Raw genomic sequence first — 24,312 nt, 5'->3', positions numbered from 1 at the left:
ATTTTTTAATAGTTCAGCACTAACGTGAAGTCGATCTTAGCTTATCAATAGCTGCTTATAGTGAATTATGCTTGCTGTGGTGGTGCTGGAGTGTTCCTTTGAGCTCTAACTAAGCTGCAGAGGAAGTGGGGAGCTATGCCTCGTTAACCCCAGGTAAGAAGTCAAACTTTTCTAAAACAATTTGACACCTTACAATGTGGGTTCAAGTGCACTCCTGCTACCTTAACCACTACAGTGCATTTTAGTGGTTATGGTGCGTGGAGTGTTCCTTTAACAGGAACTAAATGTTGTCATGTCATTTTGATGGGACACGATTGGTAAAACTGGAAAATCATCCACACCAAGTACAAGTCAACTGTCTGAAACATTTACTGTAGAAGCTCTGCTTTCTGCACTGCAATAGAGATGCCTATAATTAAATGGGCACTCCAGACTAGAGAAGACCTTTCCTCATTAAATGATGCATTTGATGCAAATGCTGTGAGCTCCGTGCGTACCTGGAAGTAGTTCAGCCAGGCAGCTTGCTCACAACTTCTTAATACTTGAGTCAGACCTGTCTGGGCAGGCGAGTATTTGTTCAGTATGTGTAAGCATTACAAATATTTGAATTTTCAAAGAGGTATAACTTCCTGTTGCAAGATTTTTTTTAAATGTATATTTTTTAAAGTTATATTGGCATTTCTGAGCTTTTTGGCTGATTGCTCTCAGCTAAAGAGGTAAGCCCTGCTCTGCTTAACTCAGGCAGAGAGCTGCCTGCAATGCTAGAGGCGAGCACAGGTGATTGGTGGATCCCAGGTAAGAAATCAAACCATTGCAATCAGTTTGACTTCTTACAATGGGGGATAGCAGCTCACTCCGGGCACTGTAACCACTGCTCTCTTGTTTTTTTTGCGTGATGCTTTCTTTTAGGTGTCACTTTATCTGAAATTAATTTGGGTGCACCAGTGACAAAAGGACCAATGTTGTGGTGCTTTTTATTTATTTTCTATTCTCCTCCCCTCCCCCTCATCTCATACCATAAATTACCAATCCTTCCACAACTCTGCTCCATTTTATCTGTGCACTTCTTGTCAAATGTCTCTTGCTAGTTTTCCACCCTACTCATGAACTCTTATCAGGTCTGCTCTCCTTTTAAGACCTTTACCATATGTACATATGTAATTTACTGACCATCCCTCCCCAGCATTTCCCCAAAGCTCATTTCTTTGAAGAGCCTTACTAATCAATCACCAACCCCCATAAACCTGGTTTTCTTTCGGTCTAGCTAGTGCAGTTCTTTTTTTTTTTTTCTTTTCTTTTTGTTTTTCTAGTAGTACTAGTTTTCATTGTCAGGAATTCCACGGTACATATATTGTCATGCACAGGACTGCTGGCTTCATATTAACATGTTGCACTGCTCAGTAGTGCAACACAGAACAAAGTGTACACAGGTAGAGCACTCTAATTACTGTGTGCTTTTATCTTCATTACATACCACCAGGAAAGGATGTAATTGGAGTTTATGACATCCTGTACTATAAGAGGCCCCAGTGTAACGACTGCTGCCCTTCCTGTTTTTCACATTTTCGTAATCTGCATATATCCTTTCATTGTATGGCTAAATGGGTCAACCCCCTCAATGTGATCTGTCCGCTTGATGTGTGGTGGCCCAGGGGAAAAGCCATAGAGGATTTAGTTTAGTTTAGAAGAGACTGCAGGATCCTCCATAGAACTGATGTGAGAGCAATCAGTAGGCCTTTTTTTGTTAAAGGAGCATTATAGGGTCAGTAACACAAACGTGTATTCCTGACCCTTTAGGGTTAAAACTACAATCTAGCCACCCTGGTCCCCTCATGCCTCCCTAAATAAATAAATAAATATATATATATAAAATCTTACTTGTATTCAAGTCTTCAGCTGCTTATTTTGTCCCTGTTGCCTTTAGACCTGCCTGCTGACATCAGCAGAAGTGGTAGCCTAATCCAATCACAGTGCTTCCCCATAGGATTGGCTTAGACTGACAATGAGGCAGACCAGGGGCAGAGCCAGCATGATTCACAGCCCTGGCAATCAGCATCTCCTCATAGAGATGAATTGAATCAATGCATCTCTATGAGGAAAGTTCAGTGTCTGCATGCAGAGGGAGGAGATATTGAATGTTTGGATGCATTTTAGGCAGCCATGACCCAAGAAGGATCACTAACCGCCATCTGAGGAGTGGCCAGTGAAGTGGTCACTAGGCTGTAATGTAAACACTGCATATTCACTGTAAAGACAGTGTTTACAGCAAAAAGCCTGAACGTAATTATTCTACTCACCAGAACAAATTCAATAAGCTGTAGTTGTCCTGGTGACTATAGTGTCCCTTTAATGGTATGAATTCCATTGACATTTTAATGCAGTCAACAATAGTATTTCATAAATGTCTGTGCTATAACTAGAAGGTGCCCTGAGGTAAATGTGTTTTACTTAGTTCCTCTGCACTCCTCACCCCTGTAAACCCTTTAGTAGTGTTTTTGTTGGTTCGAGGGAGAGGAACTGACTCGATGAGGTCTGTTCCAGTCACCCAACCAAGGGAAACTTTTGCTTCTCAGGATTTTTAATATTATGTTTTCTTTCCAACATATTTAATACATGTTATATTTGTGAGATGTGAAAAATGAAATTATGAAAATTCACATGTCTATCCTATAAATGGATGATGACCCAAACTAAATTGAACTGTAATCACATACAGGAGGCTCTTGCAGGGTCTAGCAAGCTATTAACATAGCAGGGGATAAGAAAATCTTAATTAAACAGAACTTGCAATAAAGAAAGCCTAAATAGGGCTCTCTTTACAGGAAGTGTTTATGGAAGGCTGTGCAAGTCACATGCAGGGAGGTGTGACTAGGGTTCATAAACAAAGGGATTTAATTCCTAAATGGCAGAGGATTGAGCAGTGAGGCTGCAGGGGCATGTTCTATACACCAAAACTGCTTAATTAAGCTAAAGTTGTTCAGGTTACTATAGTGTCCCTTTAAAGTCACAGACATCCTAACTGTAGAATCTGCAATTTAGCAGCAGGACATGTCCAGCAGCTATTTTCCTCATATCTTAGCTTTTTCAGCTTCTGATGTCTGATGTCTGTCTCTGATGTTATTTAACACATACCCTGTCTTTCCTGGTTTTGGCGCAACCAGTGATCAGAAACGGAAGGAAAGTGGTTTTAAGAGTTAATAGTTGAATAGTTCTCTGGTTTTGCATGTAAATGTGAGGATAATTGTTTTAGTTCTAATATCTGGATGGAAGGTGTCCCAAGGTGTCTATTGTCGACAATGATTGACAGGCACTTTTTTTTTCTTCATTTTTTCTTGCTTGTTGCTGGGCAAAAACAGATGTATAGAGAGGTCCTTTAGGAAGGGGAGAGGGCATGCATCCTGAATCTAGCACAACAGTTCATGCCATGGGATTATAAAACATTATATGTATATGTATATGTATATGTATATGTATATATGTGTGTGTGTATATATATATATGTATATATGTGTGTGTGTATATATATGTGTGTGTGTATATATATGTGTGTGTGTATATATATGTGTGTGTGTATATATATATGTGTGTGTGTATATATATATGTATGTGTGTGTGTGTATATATATATGTATGTGTGTGTGTGTATATATATATGTATGTGTGTGTGTATATATATATATGTATATGTGTGTGTGTATATATATATATATGTATATGTATGTGTGTGTGTGTGTGTATATGTAAAATGAAGACTGGTAACAACTTTCCTCATCTTCTGTTTGTATTGTCTGTTTGATTGGCCTGCTGTATGCGCTGCCTTATTCATACCAGCGGATGATCTATTCTGTGAAAAGGGGGATAGGAAAAAGCATGTTGTCATCTGCTAGGGACAGAGCTGTGTTTATATCACATGACTGCAGGCTGCTGTGTAAGTGCTAAGCCATCTGTATCACTCTCTCAGTATATTTAACTTCCTTGCAAAATCATTAATGGCAAGTATGAACACATGAAAAGTAAGTGGGGCTATATAATTCTTCTCCTTTCCTGTAAGTGATATAACAAAGGCCTGCGTTGCAATGGATGTCATACTTTAATTGTGGATGTACATTTGGATGTTTTTCACTCTTAGCTGAATCTGTTATTAACTGAGGATTGTATACCTCCAACAGAGTATGGACTTACTATAGATCAGTAATGTGTATGTACTGCAATAGAGCGCTTATAACATCAATGTCTAGTAAACGTGTTGGTGTCTTCTGTTAAATATTGTAAACTGCTTCCTACTCTAAATTTATTGTAATTAATTATGGGGATATTTAATTTTTGTGTTGCTCAGAATCTCACATAAGCATTCAAAAGATCGCTTTCTGTTATCAGCTAGTACAGGGGTAGGCAACCTATGGCACGTGTGCCATGCACGGCACTCAAGGGGCCTACAATCAGACTCTCCCCTAGTCTTCAATGGTTTAAGAAGTGCCTTAAAACCCATTTCTTTTGGAAAGCTTATGGCCTCCCAGACTAATCACTACCTCACATACCGGTCTCTTGCTCTCTTCTAAAGGGCAGCACTCTACTCTCTCCTCCAGCTCTGCTTCACTCCCACTTTATTTGATTTCTATTTCCTGTCCTATTGTGTTGTATACCCCACCTTCTATAGACTTTAAGCTTGATTGAGCAGGGTCCTTTTCAACCTATCGTTCCTGTTAGTTTTTTTGTAATTGTCCTATTTTAAAGTTAACCCCCTTCTCCCCCCCCCTCATAATATTGTAAAGCGCTACAGAATCTGTTGGCGCTATATAAATGGCAATAATAACAATAGGACCGGCACGCTACGGGACATCAATCTTATTTCGGCACAGTGCTCCTCAAATGTTGCCTACCCCTGAGCTAGCATGTCACGTGGGTACCAGGAAGCAACTTTTTATCGCTCTGCTCTTTTTATTATGGTATGTTTAACTATTTATCTGCAGTGCTCTGCTGAGACTTTTCTTATTGAGACTCCTGTGGAATCACATGCCCCCTGTTAACCATTTCAGAATTTCTAAGTCTTTGCTTCAATCCACAGATCTGGAAAAAGTAACAGGTTTATGGGATATGTGATCCAATCAGCAACCTTGGCTATAGTTCAATCACTGCTGAAAAAGCAGAATGAATGAAGCACTGTCAGTTTTTTTGTTTTTTCAGCCATGTAGACAGGTGAATAGGACTTGTGCAGAAGTTTTATCCTGAATTGAAAAGTACACATGCATGCAAATATGATCAGTAAAGAAGCATCTCTAGTAGAGCTGGGGAAGGGAGGTAGTGTGAATACAGGTTTATGTGTGCATGCAGTGTGTACAGTTTTGACAAATTTGGACAGTGGCTGTGAGTTAAAATTTCTCCATTTGTCAATCTTTTGAGCGGGCAGTGCTAGAGCTGCAACAGTTTTATTTTGCTAATCACTATAGTTATAAGTAATTTAGCAGAGAAATAAGGAGAAGAGGCATCTATGCAGTGAGCAATAGTATGTTATAAAGAGTGTCTTTTATGCAGATTGGCATATCTGGATGCCCTTGTTATCCTGTTTAGCACAGACGGGTCTATTTTCCTTCTAAAAGTATTGCAGGGCCTTTTGCAATTTACTGAACTTTAACTAACTCACTGGAATCTGATCTTGCAACTTGCATATTTTATTTGGCACTATATCTACTAAATTATGTGTACATACTCAGTTTGTGATCTTAGAGCTTGGTTACTTCAAATCCTGCATTATCTTTAACAAAACAGTTCAAATGTTGGAACCCCGACCCTTCGAGCAGGCCACAGCCAGGATTTACCCTAGATACATTGTGCAATAAACAATTGTATATACAACAATGTATTGCTGGTGGTTTTGGCTGCATTGCAACCCTTGTGGTTTAATATACAATTTTGTGAAATGGGAGAATTGAAAACTCATTAGCTTTGACACTGTATTGTTCCATGTGCAGAACACCTCAAATTTTTTATTTATTTTTTATTGGAGGTTTTATTGTCTGAATATATTGTCCGCTTTCAATTGGCATGCAGTGATCTGGAGTATAAATTGCTTTGCATAAGAATGAATGTAGTAACCAAGTACAAAATGACTCTTTTAATTCACATACTTATAGTTATTATTCGCACTCTGGGACTTGGAATGCAAACGTTACTTAATTTCAAAACTGTCATCAAAATGTCAACGTTTCAATTCCTCTTCAGGACACTCAAAATAATATAAAGGCAACAACTAATTTGTTTATAGAAGTACCGTACATAAATAAACTGGCTGTTGGGAACTACAGTGGGTAGGTCCATTGCTTTACTTATCCTGATGTATAACAAAGTTGTGAATTTAAAAAGGAAAAAAAAAAAGATTTCATTTTTTTATTGTCCTGAAGAAAATTCCCAAAAAAGAACTGAAACGATAACATTTTGATGACCTTTTGAAATAAAGTAACGCATGGATATCAAGTCCAAGAGTATGGCAACTACTATCAATAGTTCAGGGTCATTTAAAATATGTTCTTGAAAGAAAAGCAGGTTGTGTTGTTGTTTTTTTTTTTGGGGGGGGGGGGGGGGAGAGTAATGTTCTTTTTGTCCATTTTAAAGTCCCATCAAATCCATCAGAAATATAGTGTAGACATTTTTTATGTTGTAAATGACTTACAGCAGCTTTTTTAATGTAATATACTTGGATGCACAGAGGCCCTTTATCAGAAACCATCTGTCCTGTCATTTAAGAAGACTAACTGATCATTAGAAAATAATTTTGCAATCATGTTAGCACAGCGTAAAACTATTGTGCTGATTCAAGACGCAATAAACTGGCCTTTATTGAGTATCTGGAGCATCAGCAATTGATTTGAATCACAGGCTCAAGATGGTCAGGAAAAAAGAACAATGTTCTGTGTAATTACAGAGAAACTACAGATCTTGTACATCGCTTGTTAATGTGATTAATAAACCTGTTAATCTAAAAATAAAAAAAACTGTGCACCAGATCAAATTCCAGCAATGTTGCTGAAGCTCAGTGCACCGGCAATTGTTAAACCTGTCACCACGCTAATCAATGAATGCCTGGTATCTCCATGCATACCCAAACTTTGGAAGAGTAGTGGAGATGAAAAATTGGGGGAAGCGCCTTTTGAGGGGGTCCTCAAATTCCAAGTGACATGTAGTGGGAAAACAGGAGAAATATATGGTGCGGTATGTCACGTTTCCAAATTAGAAAAAAAAGCAAATACACTTACAGTTTAGGGAGCTATCTCTTGGCTCTAGATGTAGCACCTGAGCAGTACAATCCCCGCCTATGTATATAATGATAAAATCTTGGTCCGCCCGAATCAAGTATGCATATGTAACATTAACACTCAAGCAAAAAATAGTGCAATATGTCAGTAAACCAAAAATGAGTAAATAGTATAAAAATGTACTCACATTTGTAGAGCTCTCTAATGGCTCCTTGTATATGGCCTGGAGTGGAATAATACCCACTCTTGTGATGTAGGTGCAGACTTGTTTCTTTCTATTAGTAGGTCAAATCCTCGCTGTCGATATAAAAAAACAAATCTATAAAATATAGTGCACACTATAAAAATATTGAATGTACCCCCCCCCCCTTTTTTTTTTTTTTTTTTTTTTTTTTTTTTTTGCGCAAAAAGGTTTTTCTCAATCCAAGGTTTTGCTTGGGTGGTATATTCCCCACCAAAGAAAATTTATGTATTGTCAGCAAAATCAGGAAGGTCCAGCAGTATAATATAGATTAAAGGGACACTATAGTCGCCCAGACCACTTCAGCTCAATAAAGTGGTCTGGGTGCCAGGTCCCTCTAGGGTTAACCCTGCAGCTGAAGACATTGCAGTTTCAGAGAAACTGCTATGTTTACATTTGGGGTTAAGCCAGCCTCTAGTGGCTGTCTTCCGGACAGCCACTAGAGGCGCATCTGCGACGCTGGAGGCAATTAATGCCTTCATCACGCAGAGCGTCCAAAGAAAAGCATTGAAAAATGCTTTCCTATGGAGACTTTGAATGCGCGCGCGACACTGCCGCGCATGCGCATTTAGCTCTGCTGATGTCAGTTGGGGAGGAGAGTTAAGGGAGCCCGGCGGTGAAAGAAGGTGAGTAACTGAAGAGGTTTTAACCACTTCAGCACCACGGGTGGGGGCACACTCAGGGTACTATAGTGTCAGGAAAACCGATTTGTTTTCCTGACACTATAGTGATCCTTTAAACTTTATTACTCACATAAATAAAAGCAAATATAGGAACAAGTATACAAAGCACAACGCGTTTCACTTAATAGCTAGGCTTTTCAAGTGGAAACAACTTGCCTCCCTAGGCAAAAAATAAGGATGTAATCATTGTATTCTGTATTTGACTTACAGTAATTACCATGGTGTCATAATAGAATTATTACAGCAATTAGAAGTTACTGATGTAAATTGTCCAGCATGCCTGCTAGTATGTGCTTGTGTGTTTTCAATAAGCTCTTTCACCGTGAGACTTTGCTGGTCCTCGAGCCTGAGTGCATATGCAAAGCTATGACCAGAGATTGTAAGCGAATACAGTTCTCCATAGTGGCTAAAAAGCTGGAAGCAGGCCAGGCTTGAAAAATTAAGCAGGTCCCACTCTGCTTAGGAACTTACAACTCTCTGGCATTGGTAGTGGAGGTGGGGAGAGACTCCTTACAGTGGATGGAGGCGCGCTGTACGCCAGGGCACTCCTGACATCATAACTGCTATAACTCCATATAGGGGTTATAAAATTTTGAATTTTCCTTTGAAAGACCACTGAAGTCACACAGACCACTTTATCTCAATGAAGTGACTTGAGTGCAGTAGTTCTGTCAGTTTTACTCTGCAATGTAGATAGCCACAAGAGGCGCTTCCTCATCAGTGAGTAAAACTCCGTCACGTGAGGTTGCAGCTCAATGATTTTCTATAAGAAGAATTTATATACTCTTGCCAAGCATGTGCATCAGTCTCTAATGCTCCTTTTATCGTCAAAGATTTATAGTGGAGACCTGACAAGAGATTTGCAGGTTTTTGCTCAATACAGCCAAGCGTCACATATAGCTGAGTTTAACTATTATTTCCGTTCTGTTCTGATACAGTTTTAGTTTTGTCATCTGTATGTTAAAAAGCAGACTTTTAATTTTGTTTTTCATGTTCATTTGTGCAATGCCATAAAACCAAAACAGAAAGGAAGTCTGCTAATGTTTCTTTGTTTGAAAAGATTGAGGGAGGAAGAAATTTAACTTCTGCAGAATTTTCTCTGTGTAACCTGCATGATCACCTCATTAATGTTTTGACTAGGTGGATCCACATTATTGAAATATGTGTCTACCATTCTTGCCTTTCCGGTTCTGTCAGTGATATACGGTATATCTTTTTTTTAAATTCTGCATCAATGTCCATTTCTCAAGCAGCTTACTGGGAGGTGGGAGCAGGGAATGGTTGAGCAGACCTGCCATTTGTCTGATTAAAATTACAATATGTGCCAACCAGAATACTATCAGCCAGATTATCAATAATTACATGTAGCTGCAAGTACAAAATTATACAGTAGTATACTATAGGTACAAATAGTAACATTGTTATAGTAAATTAATAATGTAGTAACCAAGATGAAGGAAATCCGATAGAATAGCTTCTGATTGTCAGTCTGTACCTTTAAACTGCTGTGCGTGTTTCATTTATATAGTTTGTTTTGAAGGTAGATGAAAATGTTTCGTTTTATTGTATACATTTTTTTTCTGACAACTTCCTTGAACTAAAGTAATAACTTGGGTGTTTCCCATCACTTTTGTATATTAAATTTTTTTGGAAAAAATGCCTTTAAAATAAACTTGTGTTTCTCGTATCTCTAAGTGTCGTAAACTTATCTGCTGATAAGTTTGTCACAATTTTTTTTTTTTTAATACTAATCAGTCACTGGTATATTCAGATTGCCATGTAAAGGCTTATTAGCTAAAGGAACACTCAAATGTTAACACTAAAGTTAATGCTTTTACTTTTATAAAATCAGATGTTATAGGTTGAAGGCTCCCTTAATATTTCAACATTTTTCCAAGGCGCCCCAAGTTTAAAAAAAAAAAAAAAAAAAAAAAAAAGTCTAGGTTGTATACATGTACAGCGCTGCGGCATATACTGGGCCACTGTTCAGCAGAAATGTTTCCCTGTCAAGGGTGGATCCAGAACCTAATCTCGGTAGGGGCACTGGTAGATTGCTGTATTGGTTATTGTGTCTGGATTGTTTCTTTAAACACTCTGTAGTGGTTATGTTGCCAGGAGTGCCATGGTGCCCTCTCAGGGTAAGTAATCAAACTGTTTTAAGAACAGTTTGATAACTTACCTGAGGTCTGCTGGGATAGGGGCTGTCATAGGGGACAGGTGCATTGTGAAGGATATTGTGTGTGTGTGTGTGTGGTGCATTGTGTACGCACGTGGGGTGCAGTGTGTGTTGGTGTGTGAGCACTCGCAAGGGGTGCATTGTGTGTGTGTGTGTGTGTGTGTGTTGTTGTACAATCCAGACACACTAACAACTACACTATGTAGTAGTTATGTAGTAGTTATGGTGTCAGTAGTGCTGTGGTGCCCTCTCAGGGTAAGTAGTTGAACTGTTTGACAACTTACCTGACCTAGGGGAATAGGTGCTGTGTGTGTGTGTGTGTGTGGGGAGGAGGGAGGAGGGAGGGTGCGCAGTGTGTGTACGTGGGTGCATTGTGTTTGTGAAGGATGTAGTTTGTTTTAAATCGTTTTTTTTTATTTTATATGCAAAATGGTAGCAATTATGGAGCAAATTCAAAAAATCATTGCATGGATGCCTGCGCAGAGGCTTAAAAAGTTGAATATGCAGGCATCATTAAGTCTGTTACAGTTAACAAGTGTTAGCATAGGTTATTGTGCTGAAATTATTTAGTCTGGTTACAACATTTTACTAACATATAACGGCAACGCTAATAACAACCTATATGTTTACGGCAGCGTATATGGGAGCGTTGAACGCAGGTTAAACTGTATTCTGCACTACCATAAATCAGTATAGCATAATTATCAGGCTGTGAGTCATTCAGCCCAAGCTCTACTCCCTCATTCAGTATTGGTAGTCAGCGCAGGTCATGGACTGCCTGACCTGCACTCGGCCATGCGGCATATTAATATGGTAATATGTCAATAAGTAAAACCTATAATAGCAATAAGGAACTAAGGTTTAAGTGATCACTGTGTAGTCAACTGCTAAGCTGTCAGTAATTCCTTGCAAAATTTATAATAACGTAGAGAGCATTTGATCATAGTCACTGAGGCATACACATGACATCATGCAGATAGAATAGGCGCATTATGCGAGGCGATCATGTGTGTGTGTTCTGCAGGCTGACATGCTAGTTGTCGGGGAAAAAGTAAAGCACGGTTCTGCGCGCCTGGGTGTGCTTATGTACCTATTTTTTTTCGTGCACTCCAGGTAGGCCTGATGCACTTAATGCGTTCCAGATATGTATCATATGTGTGGCGTCCAGTGGCCTGGGCGTGCCCATTAAAATAATAGATCCGCTGTCAGTGGCTATGTGCTATAGTACCTGGTGACAATGCGTGAGAAAAGTGCCAGCCCTAATTGTGTATTTTGGTAGACGTCCACTGACTTATATATGGCGCTGCTCGCGGGGAGAGGGCTTTAACTGTTTAAATCAGCCTGTGTGTAGCGCGTTGTGTAATAACAGTTAACTAGGGCCTCTGAGGGCAACGTAAAGCAAATAAAAAAAAAAACAAAAAAAAACGTTTTTGTGCATATTAAATCAACAGTAGTGAATTCTCCTGTCATTGACAGCGTGTATCAACTCAGTCCACAAGCATTGGGGGGCCACGGATACGAGCCTTCCGAGCGGGGGAACCGGCTGCTGATGCATCTGCAGCTGATCCCAGGGGCACCGGTCCTCCGCAGCATCCCCCTGGGCTGCGTCAAGCCTCCATCCGGGAGATCTGCAGCACAGCGGGCACTCGGGGACCCACCAGTCCACAGGACCCCCCACCTAAAGTCCGTGTGCCTGCCAGTCATCAGTCATCCCCTGCACCCCCACCGCGCCACTGGGGCCCCAGATGGTTGGGGTGAAGGCCGCCCTGTGTCTCACCCTTCCCCGGCCACTCGGGGCAAGCGCCAGCCTCCTCCCAGCCACCGGTCCGCCGGGGGCTGCCGCGCTCCACCCTACGAAGGCTCACAGCGTCGGGGACAGCTATCTCCAGGCCCTCCTCAAAACCTGAGGGTGACTGCACTTCAGTCCCCGCATGGCACATTCCAAGGATCGCGGGTCCCAGGAACATCGCAGTAACATCCTGCCTGGCCCCCCCGCCCACGTGCATCGCCTCCAGGGCCCCGCTTCACCCGCAGCTGTAGCATCCACGAGACAGCTTCTGAGGGTAAGACAGGGCTGTTGTAGGCTGTTAAGTCCAGGGTGCGTGTTGATCCTGTAGCACAGGCAATAATCGTCCCTTGACTTCGGGTCTAGATAGCAGGAGGCCGCGGTTAGGCATACAGTGCCTGTACAGGAGGCCAGCGTGTACCCCGGGCGGCTGCGTCCGTCCCAGGGCGTGCATCCTCCATGAGGCCGGGATTACCCCCACCGGCCAGGGGGGGGAAGGATGTAGTTTGTGTGGATATTGTGTATTGTATAAATTGGCCCCGAGCAGCACCCCATTTATGCATGTTCAGGTGAGTGCAGCCCCCTGATTTCATATATATTTTTGTGTGTCTAGGCCAACTCCTTGGTTTTGCACCCATCCCTGTCACAGGTTGCTGAATTCCAGGGCCCTATTTAGCCTTGTAATGCAGAGAGCACCAAATACATTCCACCCCTCCCCTCCCAAAGTAAGTGGGCTAATCTCATAACCGCAAACATTAGCCTGTCAGAGTAGGACCTGCCAAAGATGGGGGTACATTGATGTTGTTGCAGGCTTATTCATTGTATGATCACATACGGTTACTAAACCCTCTTAATTTTTGCCTAGATTAGATGTTTTAATAAAAAAATAATCTGTGATCTTTTTGTTTAGTGGATGAGTGAGTGTGCTGGATCTTGTGAATCCTAATCTGGTTTATGACCCCTAAACAAAATTGCAAAACCCAAATCATTTAAACTGACCTGTAATCCATTGCTTGAGCCAGTTTAATCTTGGAAACGGTCTGCCCACTGTGAGATTATCCTGACTAATGATCTCGGTTCTCTCTAATGCAGTGGTGTGGTGGAATCTCGGTAAAAATAAATTTAGTAAGCCGAGATTACCACGTGGCATGTGTACGTGCATATGCTGACGTATCGATCAGTTGGTTGCACGAGGCAAGATACGATCAGTAGTATACGGAGCATGTGCAAGAATACAGGATATAGTATTCCCCTCCTCCATTGTGCTGGACAGGCCATGCGGTCAAACAGGAAGTTAATTCTTATTTGTGTTGATTGGTTAAGAGAATGTGCGGGTGGAGCTTAATATGGGAGGAGTTATGTGCCTATATAAGGAGCCTGCACTATTGTCCGGGGCTCAGAACTTGTTGTATTTTGGTGACGTTAGTCCCTCTGAGTCCCGATCGGTGATCCAATAAAGAATCTCTTCCTTCCTGAAGAAACCTGTGTCCATCTCTCTGTGCTTCGCTTCCGTCAGTTTCTCCGGTATCAGTGGGGATCTATGGCATATGAGTGGCAATCGCCAATTAGGTTCTTCTCCCAGAAAGGCAATGAATTGAATACTTTTCTGTAAGATTTTTTTTTTTTTTTTTTTTTTTATAAAAGGAACACTATAGTGTTGGGAATACAAACCTGCATTCCTAACTCTGTAGTGCCCCTGTCCTTAGTGGTATTAAGCCCCAACCCTGTTTGCCATAATACAATAATATAAATATATTATTTCTAAATGGAGATTATTGTGGAGAAAAACGCAACATGAATATATAATTTGTGCTTCAAAAAGAAATGTGAAAATGGATTGTAAAATAGACCACTAAATGCTTTATTTTTAAAGGTAATTATATGGTAGGCCTGTAATAATGGCTTTTAGTCTATGCGATTGAATAGACCTAATTTATGTGAAAAAGTCCATTCAAAGAAACAGGGTAGGAGAAGTTAATTTCCTTCCTAAAAGACTAAATGAAGACCCAAAGCTTTTCTTTCGGTCCAAGTAACATGCCTGTCTAAAAGACCTTTTTCATTACATCACCTCAATAAATAAATGGACAAGAGTGTAAGGCTTTAATTTCACCCGTAACAAAACAGATGCTACTGTGATAAACTGTATTTGAACATCTATCCTGACACTTTAATTTAATCACCACATCGATCCCACCAAGATCAAAACATGTTCATATAAAAGGGCTTTAAAAAACGCAGTTCATTCTTAAACTGAAATACGGTTTCTACTGACCTGATATAACCTCAAGGGTTTATATGTTAAGTTGGAGAACTTTTCTTCCTTTTTATTTTTATTTTTTTACAAAAGTATGGGGTGGGGAGGGGGGACTGGGCTAAGATCCTGTGGGACGCAAAGATCTAGACAGACAAGCAAGTGCTGGCTAACCAACCCGACATCGTGGTGGTAGACAAGGAACGAAAAACTGCAGTCATGGTGGATGTGGCAATACCCAATGACTATAACATCAGGAAGAAGGAACATGAAACATGGAGAAATACAAAGGACTGCAAGAAGAACAAGAAAGTATGTGGAAAGTGTATGCAGTAGTAGTCCCAGTTGTAATAGGAGCACTCGGGCAGTGGCTTCAACAGATTCCAGGTGGGACATCGGAGAACGCTGTCCAGAAGAGTGCAGTTCTAGGAACAGTTAAGATGCTGCGCAGAACCCTCAAACTCCCAGGCCTCTGGTAGAGGACCCGAGAATGAGAATAAACATACCACCCAGGGTGTATATATTATTATTTATCATATTATTATAATTGTGTGTGTATGTAAACAGTTGAAATTTCAGTCAAAAACAAAGTATTACACGTGATTTGGAGATATTAACAGTTGGCTTATATGGATACTATAGTGCCAAAAAATACAAAGCTGATTATCTGGCACTATAGCTCCTTCTGCCTCCCCCTTCCTTTCCGCCCCCACCACCCCTTGCCATGGTGAATAAAGGGTTCAAAATCTTACCTGATACCAGCAGCGACTCCTCCATCATTCAATGAGTGGGTACTATTGTGCATGCGCAGCAGGTGCTGTGCATGCATTAGGCTCTCTCCATACAAAAGCATTGAAGCAATGCTTTCCTATGAGAAAATAGCTGACACTGAATGTCCTTAGTGCAGCGTGTGAGGATGGCAGATAAGATGCATCAGTACATGCTTAGGGTGATTTTATGCTTAAAGGGACACTATAGTCACCAGAATAACTACAGCTTAATGTAGTTGTTCTGATGAGTATTGTCAGTCTCTGCATTCATTTTAATGTTAACACTGTCTTTTCAGAGAAAAGGCAGCGTTTAAGTTGCTGTCTAGGGACACCGCCAGTAGCAGTCACTCAGACGATCACTAGAGGTGCTTCCTGGGTCAGTACATTCAGCGTCTCCATGCTCTGCATAGAGGCGCTGCATTGATTTAATGCATCTCTATGAGGAGATTCTGATTGGTCTGGACGCAGCCTCCACCCCACATCCTTTGCTGAGATCATCATAATTGCTCAGAGGTGCCCAAAGGTAGATCCCAAGATGTTTTAGAGTAGACCTACAACTTCCATGATGCCTTGTCATTCTAAAGGCATGCAAAGAGACACAAAGCATCATGGGAGTTGTAGTTGGCTCACTGGATAACACAGAATGGCAAATTATTAGTATCAGCAGAAAGTGGAGTTCAAGGAGTAATAATAAATGCTTTTAACAAGATTAATCCAGAAGGGGTATCATTGAAATATGTAGAGCGGTGAAGTTTTTTCAGGTTTATTGCTATTCTTTTTACAGTGTCAACATATCTTACATTTCTAAAAAGTTATTCGTATGTTAGTGCGAAAGTGGAGGAAAGACACCTTTCATCACATCTTTTAGATGGCAATGTATGCTTTTGTGGATTGCATGGATTTGTCAGTATCCATTGAACGGTTGTTTGCTTATCAACTAGCACACATTGAATTAGCTAGAAATACAAACATGTGCTGTGTGCCGACTGGATCAAATCCTTGTAAAAGAACAAACAAATAAAGTCCTTGTGTATACAAAAAGGTAACATTGTGTGATTGTGTTCCTACAACACATTATGAACAAATAGTCAAACGAATGAAAGCCCTTTTTAAGAAAGTTAAATGCAGTCTTAATTGGGGTGAACGGTGGAATTTGGAGTCTTTTTTTTTTTTTTTTTTAAACCATAATAATGTTACCTAATGTGACAATATAATGAAACACTTTTCAGTGGTTTTAAAGAAAAAAAAATAACTTTAATAGTGTTAGATTTTCAAGAATAAAAACACTATTTGTGTCCTATTGTGTTTTACACCCCACCTCCTATAGATTCTAAGCTCGTTTGAGCAGGGTCCTCTTCAACCTATTGTTCCTGTAAGTTTTCTTGTAATTGTCCTATTTATAGTTAACTCCCATCTCTTAAATTTATTGTAAAGCGCTATGGAATCTGTTATCAATAGCAATAATACATGCACTGTATTGTATACTGCAACTTTGTAAGGATACATCTCATAATCAAAGTAGTGTCAACAAGTGGTTCTTTCATTAAATACATTACAGAATAACTAGCTATTTAAAGGAACACAGTGTTGGTAATATAAACCAGTACTCCCAATTCTTTAGTATTCCTGTCCCTAAATGTATAGGTCCCCCTCTTCCCGTTAGGCATAAAAAGGGCTAAAGTGACTTTATTCTATTTTTTTTTTTAGCTTGGAGATAGATAAAGCAATGAGGAATAACAATAGAGGAGCAACCGATGTGCATACACAAGAAATTTCCCTATAGGAAAGCATTGGGTGTTGGAAGTCATGTGACAGAATGTTTTACTCTGTGTCTGCAGCAGGAATCGCTTCCAATTGCTGTAAATATAACAATCACTGGAGAGGTGTTTAAACGGCAAACTACAATGTTTATATTACAGGTTTAAACATACATGACCACAGCACCCAGGCTTCTTCATTGGGTTGTCCGTGGTAAGAGTTAAAGTGTTTGAGGGAAAATTTGAGAATCTGCCATGTTTGTTTAAAAAAAAAAAAAAAAAAAAAAAAAAAAATTCTTTAAGTTGTTTGTTCCCCAGGAGTGTTGTTACAAAAGTCTTGATGCTTTTGAAAACATTACATTAGACATATGTAGAGTTGAAAATATTCTTTATCATTTTTATTTATTTATCTTTAGAGCGTTTAACTAATTTTAAGAAGGGAGACAGTGAATTATTTAGAGCAAATTAAAGGAGAGAATAAAAGTGCCACTGTAACTACTTCTTCATTTCATTGAATTCCCTGGCAAAGTCCTTTTTGTTAATCATAAAACCATTAAACACAGTTTAATACTGAAGAAGTCACCAGCAACCCATCTCATCTGTGCTGCTTGTGCTAGTGAGGAATCATTAACCCACGCAGCAATGGGCTATGGTGACTTTTTCACCTTCTAATTCTGTTATTCTACTCTGTCACTTGGATGTTATCCCCTATGCTGCCCTTCCTTTTGTGTCTATATACCTCATCTCCTGTGCATTGTAAGTATTGTTCCTGTTAAACAATTTTGTCTCATGTTAAATTCCCCCTTTTTACAATATTGGAAAGTGGTGCTGAATAAGTTGGTGCTATAAAAACGCCAAATAACAATTGTAACGGATCCCCTACACTCTGACTGAGTATATCCGCTGTAGTTCTCCCAAATCCCAAGTGAAGCAGTGATTAAAGCTCCGAGCTACCCAAACATCAGCCAAGACTTGATGAAGTGTACAAGAAGACTGTTTTATTATGGCCCAGTGGCCTACTTATATACACAACTCCCAGCAGGGGGTCTCCACACAACACAATGCAAGCCCCTTCCATAAATCTCTGTGCCTGTGAGATAATTACGTTAAAGACTGGTAAGCCAATTATCAACCAGGAACAGAGAGGCAAAACTAAAAATATAAAATATAAAAATACCCAAAAACGTCATAAAAACATAACCTAATACCTCAATAATAGCCCTGATCAGAGCGGCGAAGTTCTCCAAATAGCACTCAAATCTATGCAGTGTAGGGGAAATGCCACCGTGTTAAAGTTCTGACCGGCTGCACACGTGGTCCTATGCCCAAAACAGTATTTGGTGCTTTTGCTGGTCAACTTTCGGGAGCTTCTGCGGCCGCAATACGGGGTGCTCCGGCTGGCTCTTACGAAGCGTTTGTTCCCCTTAGTCTCAGGCACCTTCCCTCCAAAATGCACTCTCCTGGCGGATTTCAAAGGGGTTCAAAGCCGCGAACCAAGTTGTCCGGGAACCGTACGTGGGAACCTCATGCTGAAAACCGTTCCATAACATTCGCGACTAAGTCCCGCTGAGGTGAACCTGAACCCACGGAGTCCTCATGTTGAATTTAGTTCCATAACAATCACGGCTTAGTGCAGCTGAGGACCATTCGTGAGTTTGGTTCATGCAAATGGCCGCCAGAGAGCCAGCTTTCGTTCCATTCGCATGAAAGGAAAGTGCCAAGGGCAAGCTACTTATGGTGGCTGGGGAGATTTAACGCCCGAACAAGGTCTTTGAATATGGCCCGTAGTGCTGGGGCAGGAGGCTAGCTAGCAGGTTCCTCCAGGAGCTCGTATCATAGGCATGTTTGTCATAACAATGAATCAATGTATAATGTTAGCCCAAACAGGGAATATGGCTTGCTTTGATATCTCCTTTTAGGCATCAATATGACATCCAAAATAAGCACCACTGTAGTTTTAATGGTTTGGACTACCAATGCTAGGCAAAGCATTTTCAGTTTTTCTCACACAGTTAATTCTACATTAGCAGTACATCAATTTTTATCCAAATTAGGATTGTGTCAATTAAGGACATCGGCTGACATGCTTGGCCAGTGAGTGCCACACACTTGCACAAGATTAACATTTCTAAAATTGTAGTGGAACATCTGCAGTAGTGATCAGGACAATGAGAGACATTGGCCATAGCTTGTTATTCAAACGAATCAAATGCTTTGATACAAAACCATGGGCATCATGACTCCATAAACACAATATCTGGCTGTAGTGGTTATGGTGCTTAGAGTGTAACTTTAAGTGGGTAAGACTTTATATGGTCTAAAAGCTTGCATTTTATTTTTAATCTAGTTTCTGTGTTTCTCTTGATTCATGGTACCATATTTTCTCAATATGAAGACTCTGCATGTTCAATTTTTTTTTCTTTTGCCATAATCTACTCTATCACTCACTTTCACTGATATGCCTTCATTGTACTCTCTGTAGGTTATGAGAAGACAGATGATGTGTCTGAAAAGACCTCTCTAGCTGACCAGGAAGAAGTGAGAACCATTTTCATTAACCAGCCTCAACTGGCAAAATTCTGCAACAATCATGTCAGGTAAGGGCTATAGTATTGGCGATTCGGAGAAAAGATCTATTTTTTTTCTGCTTTCTTTACATTAGCATTGTAGATTTCTGACCATAAATAAGCATGCACATAACAGAATGTGTGTGTTTGTACTTGGCAAGCGCTTCCTACTTATTGATGGCTACTGTGTGGTATATCTCCGCTTTAAGATCTTTCCTGACCAGCCCATTATGTTTGCCTGCAGAAGGGACTTACACAATGCTCTCTCGCTAAAGGCTACAGTACCTTCTCCATTGCTGTTGCTAGTACTTGCTGAGTCACAGCACTGGAAGTTATCATATCGCATACGTTGTACTTCTCTGTTGCTTTGGGCCAGATAAGAGGTGGAAACAGGCAGCTCAATTCATTTTAAACGGAGCTGCTTTTGACCAAAAATTTAAAATTTTCTTTGAATTCTCAACTAGTGATTAACTCTAAGTTTTGCTATTTCTGTAATTTATTTAAAGTGCTTCTTTAAAATAAGATAAAAGAGCAGACTAATGGCACTGCATACCTGGGGCCCCTGGAGTTTAATATACTTTCATCTGGCAGTACACCTTAAATGTCTTCTCCACCCTCAAAGCAACTTAATTATCTTTTACCTCAAGGTGTTAAACCTTTTTCAAGTGGGTTCCCGGCACCCATCCATACTGCTTTCTCTCTCCTCTGTTTAACCATCACACAGAACAGTAATTGTTGCCTTGGTGCTTGTGATAGGCTGAGAGTATCATTTGACTCACTCGGCGTATCACTGGCCGCCAGCCACACCTTCCTGGAGTGGAGGTAGCCAGGAGAAAGTTGGACAGGAAGCTGAGCTGCCTGGTGCCAGAAGACCAACGTAGGAATTAAACTATTGTAAAATGGGTAAGATGGCCCCCCCCATACACTCCTGCCCCCATAATGACTTCAGTGAGAGCAAGATTAAGATGTAATGGGAATCGGTATGTTTTTGTGTATCTGTGAATGAATGCCAATGGTCAGTCCGTCCCTGAATGAAGTATAAGATAATGAATCCAGCATATAAAAGCTGTGATTCATTTAGGCTTGTTACCTTACCAGCTACCCTCTAGAATCCCCCCATTGAGTATATTAATGTATATCAAATAATGTTTTGGGGGAAACTGCTCAGCATTCCTGGAGCTGATAAGTTTATTACATGTTATGGTCAGTAAAAATTTTGTTTTTTGATCTGTGTGTGTGTGTATACTGTTCAAGATTTTTGCTTTTGAAGTGATACCTAGTACTACTGTCGATGGCATTCGGATCTCTTAGATTGCGAAGTATTACGAATGGATTTCTATAGACCTCTATCCACAAAGACATTAAAACACTCCTTTTCTGTTTTCCAGCACTGCAAAGTATAATGCCATCACTTTTCTGCCAAGATTTCTCTATTCTCAGTTCAGACGAGCTGCCAATTCCTTTTTTCTGTTCATTGCACTGCTTCAGGTGAGCCATCCACTACTAACACTGCTACTGCCTTTCCTTCTCAGAATTGCCAAACCAGGAAACCTTTATAAAGAAATGCAGACAGACTGGTTTATGAAGTCTGTGGTTTTTTTTCCTCGCCTCTATGCACAGTATATGCTATGTGCTTTTTTGTGTACACTAGTATTAGTAAAGTCTATTATTAAATGAACCTGTCACACACAAGGTGACATTCTGTGCACTTGATGTTATCGACATATTATTTGTACATTGTGGGGGTTATGCATACAAATCATCGCATGCACCATTTTCTTATGTATAAAACTTTTACTCTAACCTTTATGCATTGATGCTTTTTTCTGCCTTTTCTGTAATGTGCCCATATAATCTATTTTTTTATTTATTTTATTACGAAAATACGAAAAAATTGCCACTCTGACAGCATGTAAAAATTTGTCGGCGGGGGGTAGGGGGAAGAAGGCTCATTTATGCATATTTATTTCTAATACTGGATGTGACCCTTTTGTGAACACAAAAAAAAGAAAATGGAACTAATAAAGCGTTATTGTAAACCTGCTGTAAGGAGTATTTTGGCACAAATAAGGGAATAAACAAACTGTAAAAAACAGCCTAAAGAGTGAACATGACATTTGTTTTAAACAGAGCCCCCAATCAATCCAATATAAGATAAATATACTCCCATTTGAAGTCCTTTCCAAATTAATCACAAAACAAAAGGGTAATAGGCGCTCGCTATAGCAAGTAATGAGTAGGCAGCAGTGTACAAAACAAGGATTCCCAGAACCTTGTATGTGGATAGAAATTGGAGAAAGAGTGTATACCGCGCCTAGAGGTATTAATATAAAAAAGTATACATACATATATTTGATGGACATTTCAACAGTAGATGGTAACCTCAAAATAAAAAGTAAAAAATAATAGTGCAGTACAGTAAATCAGTACAAAAAAATAAAGTAAAGCTATACACAGTCCACTCACATTTGGATGAGCTATAACAGAGCTCAGCTGTGATGCGCCTGGACAGTACAATCCCCGTCTCGGGATATATGGTGATGTGGCTCCAGGGGTTTTCAAAGGTGCAGTTGTACGTAGATAATAAAAGGGAAATATAGCAGCAAATGGTGAAGTAAGTACTAGTAATATAATAAAAAATAAATAGTAATGTACTTACAATTTCTAGAGCATAAAACCTGCTCTAGTGTAAACAGCCTAGGTGGTATAATCCCCACCGAGGATATGCAGGATCCAGGGAGTAAATAAAAGTAATTGAAATATAAAAAAAGTATTCTATAAAAAGTAATTTAATATATATAACAAACAAGTATAAAAGTCCACTTTACGCGTTTCGCCTCACAAGGCTTCTTCAGAAGCTCTGTTATAGCTCATCCAAATGTGAGTGGACTGTGTATAGCTTTACTTGATTTTTTTTTTTTGTACTGATTTACTGTACTGCACTATTATTTTTTACTTTTTATTTTGAGGTTACCATCTACTGTTGAAATATCCATCAAATATATGTATGTATGTTATGGTACTTTTTGAGAGTAAACCAAAATGTTCAAAGTCTATCTGTTCCTGTCCAAATCAATAAAATTAAATTGCGTATATACGCTGAAGTAATTAAGTCTGACACACGAGGTTCAGGTTAAAATAACTTCGAGAAAGTTTATTGGCAAGTGAAGTAAAAGCGGGCGCGCAGGCCCTTTTAAGAGGCATTTTGCGTCATCATTGATTATTAGAATATCAGCAAATAAACATCATCAATTGGATTAATTGTTAAGTGACGGGGTTAGTGTCTTACCTATTGGTTCATAAAATTAAGAGGTTAGTCCCGTGCCCACCCATCAGAGGTGGGATTATTCTGGACACGGGGGGGATAAGGGGGTCCTAAGCGTCATTTTACACGGTCAATAATATCAGACTTCATGTCCAGGTGCAAGGTCTCTTATGAATAGAACATTTCATTACTACTGTGTTCTGTGGCCTTCAAACTATACTATCTTACAAGTTCTAAGGAGTAGCCAGCAAGTCTTAAGGAGTACCCAGCACCTCCTGGCATTTGTCCTTGTAGGAAAACACAGTCTTTGTCTACTATATTAATTGGGTTGAGAAGTTCAGTCACGTAATGTAGTTTTAAAATGAACAAGTTAAGTCATGAGGACAAAATGGAGGATTTGAAGAAGTCAGGTTAGGAGGACAAAATGGAGGATTGTCACAATATAAGGTTAAAATGGAGTTAGTACAATAATTCAATACAAGTACAATGATAATTTTTAATAATTCCACATCAGTCCCCCCTATGAAATGTTAGATTCTAAGAGAGAAAACTTTATTATGTTAGTATCAGAAGACGTGTTAACCCAAAGGCACAGAAACCCCGTGGCCGCTAGCTAGGTGTTAATGCAAAGTGCAAGTCTGTCCCTAGAACTGACCCTAATAGGCTAACTCATCCATCAGTATGGCTCTCGAACACTTCACACCCATGGGTGTCCCATGGCAGCTAACCCACCACTTCTCCGCACGGGGCCTTTACCATTCACTGACAGATGCTGTCCCTGAGCTAGTCCCTTCCTAGAATTCCTGCACTTTATCAACAAAAGGGAATGTTTGCAGCGGCAGACAGGGTGAGTTGATGTCTTGGAATTCTTGGTCATCAACTTCGAGATGGGTCAAAGTGGGTGCTGCTTGGTCAACAGTCTTCATGAGGGATTTTCTCAGACATGGGAGGACACAACAAAAGAGAAGAGCAAAAATAAAAAGAAAAATTAGTATAGCCATACCAATCTGCATTAAAGCCTTTTGCCATCCTGTCATCCAACCAAACCATCTTTCCCAGGGATCTTTTATCCCAGAATTCCTTTTTAACTCTTCAGACAAGTCATTTAATTTTTCTATGGCTAGTGTGACTTTACCATTAGGGCCTGTGTTTTCTGGGATGTAGGTACAACATGTCATGGTGTCGGGCAAAATTTTACAGACCCCTCCTTTTTCGGCTAAGATCATATCTAGGGCCATTCTATTCTGGAAAGTCATTTGGGATGTGGCCTGCAACTGTTCGGCCAACCCCTGGAGGGCGTCTCTGGTGTAATTAACAAAACGCTGTTGGTTATAATAAATGTAATTTATCCAATTTAAATTCTTGTTTGCGGTAACTATGGTAAAAATTGATTCAAATCCTGCGGCAACTTCATCCCTTGCTTTAAACTCATTGGGTACCCCCCTGGGCACCCCAATGGCATCGATATACACATGAGGATCAAAACTTCCTTTCACTGGGGTGTCACGTTTAACCTTAGTGTGGCTGGACTCATGGGTGTTGAGGTGTGTGTCAGAAATAATGTGT

The 24,312-nt window shown here is 40.0% G+C and overlaps 1 protein-coding gene across 3 annotated transcripts in view; it reads left to right on the top strand.

Annotated features, from left to right (window-relative positions):
* Window positions 1–24,312, top strand: part of ATP8A1 (ATPase phospholipid transporting 8A1) — a 168,987-nt gene that overhangs the window by 16,623 nt on the left and 128,052 nt on the right. For all 3 annotated transcript variants that reach the window (XM_063457911.1, XM_063457912.1, XM_063457910.1), the window contains exons 3-4: window positions 19,397–19,511; window positions 20,870–20,969. In XM_063457911.1, coding sequence (XP_063313981.1) covers window positions 19,397–19,511; window positions 20,870–20,969 — 215 coding nt within the window. The remainder of the gene's footprint in view (window positions 1–19,396; window positions 19,512–20,869; window positions 20,970–24,312) is intronic.

This window comes from Pelobates fuscus, chromosome 6 (assembly GCF_036172605.1).
Source record: "Pelobates fuscus isolate aPelFus1 chromosome 6, aPelFus1.pri, whole genome shotgun sequence".
Taxonomy (NCBI): domain Eukaryota; kingdom Metazoa; phylum Chordata; class Amphibia; order Anura; family Pelobatidae; genus Pelobates; species Pelobates fuscus.
The sequence above is the reverse complement of the archived record's forward strand: the minus strand, read 5'-3'. Positions and strand labels throughout refer to the sequence as shown.